Here is a 12,209-nt window from a genome sequence, read left to right as displayed (position 1 = left end):
TGGTTTGGTATAACACTTAAAACTCTTCTTCTTTCTTTAAAATGAGAGGCATAAACTAAGATTTCACTTTAATTCACAGGAAAACTGGTGATGTTTAATAATAGCAGAATTAATGGTATTGTTGATTTTGAACAGAAACTACTCATACATAAACCAAAAATTATGAAGACAAAGCAATACATCATGTCAAGAACAAAGTTCAGTGGGATTCTTTGTATAATCAAATCAGTTTCTTGAGGAACAAAGAGAGGATGAAGGAAAAAATGTGATCAGATTGCTTTCTTAGCAATTCTACATAGTAAGAAACAATGAGGGACAAAAAAATACATTGTGAACAGAAATGAAGAGCAAAAATATGGTACTGTGTGAGAGACTGTGAGTAAACAAACTGTACTGTATTAAGGATTAAGTTAACAAACAACGTTTAGAACATAGCAGCGTTTTAGGATGAGGGGATATGCATCACCGGCTCACAAAACAAAGGCAGCAAAATAAACAGCGCTTTCACAGGTGCGACTCCTCCTGATGAACTCTAATAATCAGCGAAGCGAGGCTGATGCGGCTCAGTGATGCACATCCAAAGTCAACGCTCAGCGTGGTTGTTCCCGTCCTGCTTCTTCCATTACCACAATTTACTCTCTCTACTCTTTTCTATTCTCTTTCATTTTTCCCTATCATTTACTCTTCTGGACCAATGAGAAATTAACAAATGTTCCAAGTTCATGAATGCAAAAGTTGAGGGGGTGTTTTCTTGCCCTCCCCTACCTCTGGAAAGGCAATCTTATACTGTAATGGTTTGGATAATAGTAGAAAAGTATAGGTAGAAAGGAATAGAATGCAACACTACTTTGCCCTTTTTCTCTGTGAAAGCAAAGAAAAAACCTAGAAGATCGGAAACTGGGCCTTCCCATCCCTATATGTCAGGACAACAGGATGTGTGGAGAGCCCGGCCTCCTTAGTGCGGGTTACTATGGTAACAGGGTAAGACCTATCTTCTTTTTTGCAACAGTGCAGCTTTCCGGCCTTACTCTGTGCTTCTAGTCCTATGGGAAGTTATATTTGTTCAGCAAAATCTAAGAGTAATACAATTTCAGTACACAGACCACTGAGAAAGCAGGTCTGGGAGGAAATATCATAAGTGGATATATATTATTTTATTGTTGCTGGTAAAAATAACCCAGAAGAAAATTTTATGGGGGTAGCTTTCTAAAAAGAAGGACTCTCAGTTTTTATCTTCACAATAAAAAATATTTACTAATTGTTGGTTAGGTCAAAGAAGTAATTGATAGGTGATGAGAGAGAAGGAAAGAGAGTGATAAACTGTTGAAACCAGAGAATTACATGGAAAAAATTAGAAGTTAAGAATACATTATGGGTTTGTATCTAATAAACTACTCCACAGGGTAGTGACCAAAAATGAATAAGTATGTATTATTTTCTCACAGTTGTGAAGCAGTCTGGGCTGACCTCACTCACACTCTGGTGCTTGGCTGGTTGGTTGCTCTAGAGGAGCCTTAGCTGGAAGGGTTTCTGTCCATGTGGGCAGGGCTTCTTCAAGCACTGCTGGGAGGATTCCAAAGAGCAGCCTGGGGGATGAGCCCAAAGTACAGGCCCTCCCCAGCCTTGGCGGCCATCACACCTGCTAAGTCTGATGGACCAAAGCCAGCTGCACACCCAAGAGCCAGTATGCAAGGGAGCATCCACAGGCAGGGATGCAGGAAGCCACAAATAAACTAGGGCTTGTGGTAGACAACAACATGGAAAACTTTCTGGAAAATGAAAGACTTGCTAGAAAATTCGGTATGCTAAAGCAGGGATGTGCAGGAGAATAAAGTATCACGAGGCCCACACAGAAAGACGCTTGTTCATACTGGAACCAGTGAGAAGCACTGGACAGTTCTCAAGTCCTGAAAGTTAAAAACAAGCCCTCTAATTCATATACAACCCTCTCCAAATGCAGACTAAGAAAATGTATGGTTTGTGTTCTGTTTAGGAAGCAAAATAGAATAAACTCCACCAGGTTGATTTTTCTGAAATTAACAAAAGGGGAAAAACTGATCACTTTACTGCAGAAAAGAACACTCATCTATGCTTAAAACCTCTTATAACAAGAACAGAAGAGGTAGCTTTAGCAAGTATTATATCTAGTTTTAATCACTAGAAGTCCTGAGTTTATTTTATTGGCAAACAAAATGTTCACAGTGGCACATTTGGACATTACTGCTGCACACAGTTTTCTTCTCCACGGCTTGGGGTACCAAAGGCCAAATAAATGAGAGTGGTTTTGCAAAGGTACAAACTTGGAGGGAGTAAGGGATTTAGGAAAAGTCAAATTCTTTTTCCTGTACAAGCAAGGCCCAGTGTTTAGGAAAATAAAGAAGTGAGGATAGTGCATGTCATGGAGAGGGAAAGAGACAGAACTGGGTGTTTCTGACATCTAAAGCATATGCCAAGTGATAACACCCTTTGGTACTCAGCTTTGACTATGCAGAATAGGTAAACAGATGGCAAGAGTGTGCAAAGACCAAAAATACTCTGAAATGTCAGGTTGTACAGTGAGTCTTGGGAGCTAAGTGGAATTACCCAAGATAGTGTCAAATTAAGTGTGAGCCTAAAACCTGGCCCTTCTCCTACTAATTGTGAAACACTGGCCAACTCACTGAATGTCTTAAAGGCTCAGTATTCTCATCCAGAAAACTGGAGACAATTGTTATGAGACATATAAATGAAAAGAACAATCTTTTAGAAAGTATAGGCACAAAAAATAAGACATAATTACAACTATGATTCAATAGACCTTAAACAATTTAAGGTAATCAGAAATGTGATTGACGCCCAAGTTGTACAATTCTTCTTTAACTTGTTTCAAATATAATTAGGAACCAATCCTTAGAAAGTCCAGAATCAGCCAGAATCAGATACTGCTTTCTAGTAGGCTTAGTTTTCTTCTAAATCGTCTAGGACTTGTTGCATAAGAATCCCTTGATCACCAGAGTTTAATTAAAAGCTTAATTAAGATTCACCTCTGTTTTCTTCTCCTGAAGACTCTGGTGCTTAGAGATTCTACTTTTTTTCATAACCCACTGTAAACTTATTTGAGTGGTTATAAAGAGCGAAATTTTGTCTGCCAACAATGCTTCAGCAATTGGGGAACCTATTTAGTAAAAATCTACATTTTCACATATTTTTAAATATAAAATAGAATGTATTTATAAACAGTTTCAGGAAATTATAATCTTAAGAATAAAAAAGATATTTTATTTTTAGACTTATTAGTATTTTTAAGCCCCTCCTTTACTCTAGCTGCTCACGCCTACTACTTGCTCAGACCAGGTAGGTGGGAAATGTGATTCTCATGAGGCTTTCATACTGTTATCCTTTAATGATGTTCATGAATGGCTTCCTTCATTTTCAAAAGGCCTATAGCACAGTCCTCTACTGGGTAATAATCAGATTTGCTCAAATCTTGATACTTGACTAGCTGATTGAAATATGGTAAAGAATAAAATCTAAAAACATAATGATAATGTGTCATTTTCTAAAACGGATCAGCAAAAGAACAAATATGGCACATGACCGATTACTTAGAAGTAATTCCATTGAAAATTGGTCCAGATTGGGATAAGAAAAGACTTAAAGAATGACTTTCAAGCCAGATGACCCAGGAAGCCAGTCTAGCCTTCACTCATACAAGGCAATGTACGTAAATTGAGCTCCAAGGGTACCGAAAGAAGGTGGAGCAGGCCCTCAGGACAGTTCTACTCATGAAACACTCAAGGCCAGCCATTCCCCTAAGTTCTTTCCATTTAGGTAGCCCAACTCCAGCCCTGAGGTAACATCAATCCTCAGGTTCAACAGCTCATGACAAGAAACCTGGGAACTCTCCTGAGCACATCCCCACTGAGCAAACAGTAAAACTTCTCGTGCTGGCAGCTTTACTCTATTAATTCTGATGAGAAAAGCATCACAGAAGATACAGAATTCTGATTCTGCATGAAGATTAGTAATGATGGTGATAAAAACTAGAATTTATTAAATTCTAGACACCATTCTAAGTAATTTATAATCATTATTTATTCAATACCTTCAACATCTGTGAGATTACTAATGCTATCACTATTTCTATTATTATACAGATGTCAACACTGAGGCACTGAAAGTTCAATCAGCTTAGAGAAGGTCATATCGCTGGTAAGCAGAGGGTTGGGCTATTCCCAAGAATGGATAAAGTTATGGACATAGTAATAATTACAATGTTCTGAAAAGTTACCATGTGCCAGGTACTGTGTTATATTTCTGGCACACACCTATATAATTTTTCATATCTTGATTTGAGCAATATATGGATTTCCAGATCCTAAAGCTTTCTTCCACGTGGAAGAGCTGTCCACCGGAGAAGCCTCCGGGGCTCTTTGCTGCATCTTCCTTCACGAAGGAGGAGCGCGTCATTTGGTGGGTGAAGTGTGCAGAGAGGATTGGGCCAGAGGCTGCAAACTTTCCTTCTCAGGAGGTAAGGAAGAGATTAGTGCTTATAGAAAGTGTAGTTTTATCAGCTCTAAGCCATGAGGAAAGTTTAGGAGAGGGAATTTTGTCCCTTACAGAGAAGGTCTGCACTGTTAGAAGGTTAGCTGAATTCAGGGGAGTCTGTCTTTTATAGCTGGCTACCAAAGCTATGTCTTCAAGTGCATATTCTATTTGCAGTAAAATTATATTTTGATCTCTAACTAGTGGACTTCCAAACCTATGCCTCTCTTAATCCCAATCCTGAGCAAAGAATAGATGTAGTATTTATAGCACCTCCCCTCACAAAAATATCTAAAATTCTGTCCATGTTTCCCCAGAAGTCACGTAAGCAAAGTCAGCACTGACTATGCAAAACACTTCCCAAGGAATGTGATCACGTCACTGTGTGTGTTTCTTAAATCACTTCTTCCTCCATTCTTTCTGTTTATATATCACCTGTTGTTGTTTGTTTTTTTCTACTAGAAACTAAGTTCCTATGTCTAGCATAGTTCTGCCTCATTGCACAACCTGCAGATATTTACTGAATGAGTAAATGAATGATGAATGAAATAATTTACTTTTACAGATAAGTAAAGTACACTGTAGAGAAGTTTATAGTTTTTCCATAGTTGCTAAGCTAAAGGGCACATGGTATTAGAGAATATCTGATTGGCTTCAATGTTCAATTTCTTAATCCCTGAGTAATCCATCTCAATAATGTTCATTATATAAACCATAATAATGTAATGTTGTCTAAGCACTGAGATCTATATTACCTCTAAATTTACACTCCTAACATTTTGAAGGGTTGATTATATTCAAACCAAATTAGTTTTGTGATTAAATGATATATTTTTAAACTGATTTTCCTGTTAATCCATCAAAATAATCACAAACTCAATAATGTGAGAACAGTGAGTGAGATGTGTCAGTAATTTCCAAGAAAACATAACATAATACCCTTTAAAATTTGAAACGAATGCTGTATTTTCCCTCAGTGTCAGAGCATGGTGAGGAAATGATGCTTCGGGCATGTAAGCCAGGGTTAGATGCGGGTACAGAAACTTGTTCAATGACTAAGAAGAAAGACTATCTAATTCCAGTGTGCCATAGAGTGACCTAGGTTGGTCTCTACACTTAGAGACTGCATAGTTATGTGTATGTGCTACAGGTGAGGGTACGAATGGTTATACTGATCAAACACTATGTTATTCTGGTAAAGGAGGAAGGTTTTAGTTTCTTATTGTTGCTATAATGAATTTACCACAAACTTAGTAGCTTGGAAAAAAATCCACAAATTATTGTCAGTTCTGTTGGTCAAAAACCTGCTGAAAAATTTCAACAGCTAAAATCAAGATGTTAGCAGGCTACATTGTTTCTGAAGCCATGGAGGGGAAAACCTGCTTCCTTGCCTTTCCTAGAAGTTGCCTATGTTCTTGGGTCATGGTTTATTTTCTCCATCTTCAGTACTGGCGAAGATGAGTCAAGTCCTTCCCACAATGCGCCACTCTGGCCCCTGTCTTCTGCTCTATGGTTACACGGGGATTACCTGGGTAATTCAGATACAGTACTCTCCCTATTTTGCAGCGGGCTGGTTAGAAACTTGACCTCCATCTGCTGCCTTAATTCTCCTTTTCCAAACAAGATAACATATCCTCAAGTTTGGAGATTAGCACATGGTCAGTTCTGGGACAGCCAGTCTTCTACCACACAGCCCAGGGACTAAGCTTTATAAGCACCTGGATCCCTTTCTAGTAATATATTTAAGCAACTGTTCTGAGAATCTCAACTCTTTTTTCCTAAAAGTAAGATGAATAAGAGCTTTAGATGTATGTTCAAATCCAAGTTCCACCAGATACTACCTATGAAACTACACTAGGATAGTTACATTTTGAGATCATTGGTAGGTGCAAACATGAATACCAAATATTGTATATCTTCATAGTTCTGACCACGAGTGGGTGGTAAGCAAACGTTACACTCTTCACCCCTACTCCAGCTGTGAGTCTAACTCCAACCTTCCCAGTTGTGTTAGGCCCTGTCTTGGCACTCTGGCTTATCCTCTAATTTTCTGGTTACAATCAGTACAATACTCCGAATTGTACTTATTTGCATTTTGGGTTGCTTGATTGCTTTAAAAATATTTATAACTATCTCCCATGTGCCAACTACTGTGCTAGGTCCTAGGATTCAAGCACAAATACAAGGTGAACCTGGCTCTTACACTCAGAAGCTATGTTCCAGAAAAGGTAGGTTTTGTACAATAAATAAAGTTTAGGTTACTTCATGGCCCAGGTGGAGGAGACTAACCTAGAATAGAGCGGGAGATAGGAGTTTTCCTTGCAGGTGAATCTTAATAAGGGTCATATCAGCATTTAAGTGGGGCAACTCTCTCTGATAAAGAAATGTCCTGTGCTCTGCTCTGTAGGACATTTAGCTTGCTTGGACCCTGCTGCCCACTAAATGCAGAAATAACCAAAAGCCACAAGAAGTTGCGCAAAAGACTCCAAAAGCCTCATGGGAGAAGGAACAACTGTGGCTGAGAGGAGAAAGAGGAGTCCTTAAAATAAGCAAAGGCAGATGGGTAGTAAGCAGCACCTTGGGGATCCGTTTGGGCAAGAGCAACGAGATGAAGGCCTGAGAAGAAACACCAAAGCCTGATCTCTGCGCAGGATGTTCAACCTAGAGGTGAGGGCAGTCACAGGCTTTGAAGAGTTTGAAGCTGGAGATTTAAAAGGACCAAGTTTGCTTCTTATCTAGAAAGTTGCTTCATCCTAAAGTCTGGTTCCAGTTTGGGAAGATGGGCTAATACTTCCTGTCATGTTCGTATTTTGCCAGTTTTTATTCAAAACTTGTCGTTCTGCTCTTTTTGGCAATGAGAGCCTGGGCCACTTCGTGTGAGAGCTGTACAATGCACTACACTTTTTAACAATAACAGCTGATTGGAATTAAAGAGTTCTAAGACTGTTCCCCCTTCACTTTCGCTTCTCCACGTTTTCCCCCTCACTACTGGTGATTATGTTTACCACCAGAGAGAGAATAGACTTTTTTAAAAAAGAAGTAAAAACGGAAGCTTAATTTGATGTCCTTTAACTGTTGCATTCAAAATTTTAGATCTCAATATCTGACATTTGTCAAGATAGAAAAGACAGGAAGGGATACATCTGCACAAGTAAAGTTAATGATCAGACATTAAGTTAGTTTCAAACTAAAATTCTGACAGGTTTCAAGCTTCATTTATAAAACCTCAGGGCCTGGCAGGTGCTACAGAATGAGAAATATTACATTTTTTATAGATGGTTTATGGTTTCAAGCAGTTCAAACTTTCTTCTCTTTCACTGAACAACTAGGTAAGATAAAACTTGGATTTAGTTCTTCCTACAAAATCAAGTGATTTTTTGCTGAAATTTCAACCTGATCAAGTTTTCTCGAAACGCTGCTGTTACCTCTTAGACTGAATTCTTACAACAGTGAAATTGACTGGAATTAATTTTACTGAATTTTTATTAAATAAGGTTCATATTGTCAAAATCCACACTTGTGGAGCCTTTGAATATTCAGAGAAGAAAAAAGCAATAGTACCAATAACACAAAAAAGCATTATTTCTAAAATTGGGGGAAAAGTATACACAAATGAAAGGACATAAAATCTTCTAATGAACTCACTGCATAAGAAGAAATATAATACCCACCTTTGCAAAACCTAATGACACATAAGTTTCTTTACTATGTGGGAAGCAAGCTCAATTCCAGAATCACAAGAAACTTCTGAATAAGAAATGTTATCTGATGTTAAGATGGCATATGAAATAGGGAATATTTTTGAAGCCCTGATCAACTCATAAGTGGTGGCCAAGTGCATGACTTTTTAAAACATATTTCATGAAGAGCTTGATGTCATAGTTATTTGATGATATTTCCACCATCATAGATGATGAGTCAGGGTGCAGAATCTAAGTTGTCACACTGGTTGACAAATCGTGGTAGCAGAAGCATTGAAGAGAGCAGAGAAAAGAGTTGTAATTATAAAAAGAAAATTAATAGACTAACTCATGTAAGTCTGTATGAGAATGGAACTAGGAAACTAGTTCGCTTTTATTACTAAGAGGAATGAGAGATTCTTGGCCCATCAATTTTATATGGTGTAACAAATGTTATATGAAAGAGATTTAGGTGTTAAGTGAAAGAGATCGACTAAATGGTAGGAAAGAACTGATATTTAATTTATTTTATCAATATTGCCATATGTGTCACAAAATTTAAAATGTACTTCTATGGACTCAAATAAGTGTGTAAAATGTTATGTAATACAACAATCCCTCTAAAAGATTTTCTCAAAATATCTACCTGTCCGGCTTCATATTTTACATGTTGCAGGTATAATTGAATAAGCATTATTTTATTTTCACTTATATTTTTATTTTATCTCAAATGTGCATATTGTAAGCCCAATTAAAAACAAAATATGCTGCTGAAATAAGTCAATGTATTTATTGAAGTAAATATAGTAAAATATTTTTAAAAATCACTTTCTAAACAATATCAAAGGCCACCAAAGCTACTGTACCAACAACGAGAAAGTTATTGTACAATTGTTTGATAGCTTTTGTTACAGGATTTCTTTTTTTTTAGCAGCAGGGATTGAACGCACAACCTCACACTCACCAGGCAGGCACTGTGCCTCTGAGCTACATCCCCAGCCCTGTTACATGATTTTAATTGTCAATATTTAAAAGCACAATTCTGGTACTAGTGATTTGGATGCACTAAAATTTGTTTGAATCAATATTGCATTTTAAATAGGCAATGAATTTTTAGCAATGAATAGGGAGTCCCTCATATCCCTGCTTTGAATGCAGACTACACAAGAGACCATAATTAAACAATTCAGTTGTCATTAGTCATGCAGATTTTAGCTTTAGAGCTTCTTGCTTTGACAAGCCTAAGCCTATAGTACTGAAAATATGTTAAGTCAAAGTACAACTTAAAGTGGTAGTATCAAAATGTACATTTTTCCTTCTTTAATACAAAAGCAATCAGTCAGTTTATCAGTTCAATAATAATGATTCTAAAATAAAACTGTTCAATAATCATTGAGTGGTCTTTGGTAGACATAGCTCAAAATTAATTTAGTTTATGGTTATAGTGATGTACCCTAGTATAAATTTATGAAGCTCTCCTATTGCATGACTTTATCACTCTCTTTTGAAAGAAAATGACACATTAATGTTAAATCAGTTGATAAAGTGAAAGTCAGATAACTTTACCCTAACATGTTAAATAAACACAAAAAGCACTTTTCACATTTCTTAAAAGCAGATACCTACATCCACATTAATAAATCTTCATATATTCATTAATTATGGAAAGCAGAACAAATACTAATTAAACAAACAAATATCCTGTCCTAGTTTGTGATCTGAGTTATAGCTTTTCCAGTGCAGATAGGCATACACTCATTAGGTTAGAACACAAATCATCTGATGACTACCAATGTTTAATTTACATCTATGCTAATTAATTCTTGAGCTACTACCTGCTTGGATAGGATTACTTTTTTCACTAGAGAATCACCACACCAAAATGTTGTAACTTCTAATTCTTCAGTGGATCTTAGAAGCAGATTTCCCTCATTCATTCAAATGCTGTAAAGATGGCTTCTTTTTTAAAAGTTATTTCTTACTAAGGATTTGTTTTATTAGTACATCTTATACCAGTGCACTATAATGCCATGTATTATTTCAAGTAATAAGAAAATATAGAGAGCATTGTTTTAAGTACATAAAAACATTCAAACAGAATGTATGTATTCAAACAGGAAATTAAACATTTTTATCTCCAAAATTTGATATATGATTTCTTTCTGCAAAAAGTAGATATCAAAAGAGTGACATCAAATTTACTCAGATACTGTATTTTATAAAACAGTATGTAAATATAACACCAAAGAGGTAAATCCAAGAAAAATATTTCAGACGGTATGTTATATCATCCATTTTACTATAGCAAAGCAAATACTGTATTTTCCTTTGAGATCTGCAAATAAGCTAAGAAATTTCAGCAGTCTGTAAATATCCATGTTCAACATTTTTCTCCAAATGTTATATCTGATTTTTAAATCATTTCACAATTAAAATCAAGCATATAAACATAGTGCATGCCAAAACACTAAACAGGAATTAGCATACACAGGTAAAGAGAAAAACTGAAAAGACATAAATAATGAGGTATAGTTGTGCAATTAAAGTTTGGCCCAGGTAATTACATTTTATGCTTGACTTGAATAGAGAACTCTTGACCCATCTTAACACTGGGTATTCTATATTCTCAGAAAAGGTGGGCTGACTGAATTTAAAATCAAAACTCTACTGAGTTTGGTGGCTGTTAATATTTTTAGCACATAAATATTTTTTCTTATAGAAAAAATTATTTAAAACAATGAATCTGTGCAATGGAGGAAAATATGTATTATCACATTAGTCCTGTCCTTGGTTTCCAAAACCTACTTACGGTGAAAGGAGTACCAGTCTTGTCTGTCCCTCAACTCACCTAAGGGAAATTTTATTTTGGTTGGAACCCGCAGGTAGCTTTCCTAGGTACCGCTCTGAATATCTAAAGTACGTATCTAAACAGCACATACAGAAAGCATACAAGAGACATGCGATGAAATACAGAAAGCACTTCTCCGGGAGTCATCTTACTGTACACAAAACCTGCAGGTGCAAAAAACTCTCCAGCTTTCAACAAGTTGTTAGGTGAGATGGACACATTTTAGCTTCAAGAGAAAAATCTTCCTAAAGGAAACATCAGTTCACAAAAGCAGATAGTGCCCACAGTTAGACAGGTTTATGGTCAAATCTTTGGGTGCTGGGGATGAGGGGAATAACACCAAACCAAGCAAGGAGCTTACTCACATTCCTTTCAGGCGCTGCCACATTTTTTCAGTCTGCTCTCCTATGAGAAACTTATAAGTGGTGTTTTCCAGTTCTTCGATTTCTGGAGCAGTGGACCCCATGGTGCGGCTCCTAGGGAGATACAGTTACAGTCAGTTACAGCAGCTGCAATAAGCATTCCTCAGTCCGCTTCCAACCTCGGGTAGTTACACAGTAGCGTCTCTTATCTATCAAAACAGTGCGGAGGTGCAGAGCTGAGGGGAGCTTCTGCCAGAATTGCTACTGACTTTGACAGGCGTCTCCGCTCGGCACCCCCGCACCCCTCCTCAAGCAGACAGCAGTATAAACAGATGTCTGACCTCACGGGAGCAATCCGCACACGTGAGCTGCTACTGTACTACTGACCGACCAAGGGCTCCCGCTCTCCCGCGAGCAGCTCATCTGTGCCTGCTCCGTGCCCTGAAGCACAGCAGATTCCCTAGTTTCCCAGCTCTGTTATGCACCGGAGCAACTTGAATGACTTTAGCGCTCCAGAAGAGGCTGAATTCCTCTCTGCCAGCGGAAGGGAAGGAGGGAAGGATGTAATAAGAGGATAGATGACGGGAACCAGTACCAGCAGCACCACCCTGAGAAAAAAAAAACTGCCCGTTTAAATGCCAAGGCTTTCTGTCTCTTAACTGATCTGGAAACAAAACCTAAAATACATATTATGCTTGAACAATAAATGCAACAGATATTAATGGCAACAAAGAGAAAACACAGAGCTATACAGAAGACAGACCACAGAGCTCCACAGGTTATTGAAAGGATCTG

General features: G+C 37.4%; 1 protein-coding gene across 4 annotated transcripts in view; it reads right to left on the bottom strand.

Annotated features, from left to right (window-relative positions):
- Pde1a (phosphodiesterase 1A, calmodulin-dependent) overlaps window positions 1-11,928 on the bottom strand; it is a 296,642-nt gene extending 284,714 nt beyond the window's left edge. For 2 of the 4 annotated variants that reach the window (XM_013512476.1, XM_013512480.1), the window contains exon 1: window positions 11,418-11,528. In XM_013512476.1, the coding sequence (XP_013367930.1) occupies window positions 11,418-11,518 (101 nt within the window). In that variant the 5' untranslated portion in view covers window positions 11,519-11,528. Of the gene's footprint in view, window positions 1-11,417; window positions 11,610-11,755 lie in introns of those variants that run through there. The other 2 variants (XM_005373347.2, XM_013512485.1) reach the window with 2 other exon arrangements.
- Window positions 11,929-12,209: the final 281 nt, after the last annotated feature.

This window comes from Chinchilla lanigera, unplaced genomic scaffold (assembly GCF_000276665.1).
Source record: "Chinchilla lanigera isolate Chin_1 unplaced genomic scaffold, ChiLan1.0 scaffold00002, whole genome shotgun sequence".
NCBI lineage: Eukaryota > Metazoa > Chordata > Mammalia > Rodentia > Chinchillidae > Chinchilla > Chinchilla lanigera.
Note: the sequence above shows the minus strand (reverse complement) of the source record. Positions and strands in the feature narration are given on the sequence as shown.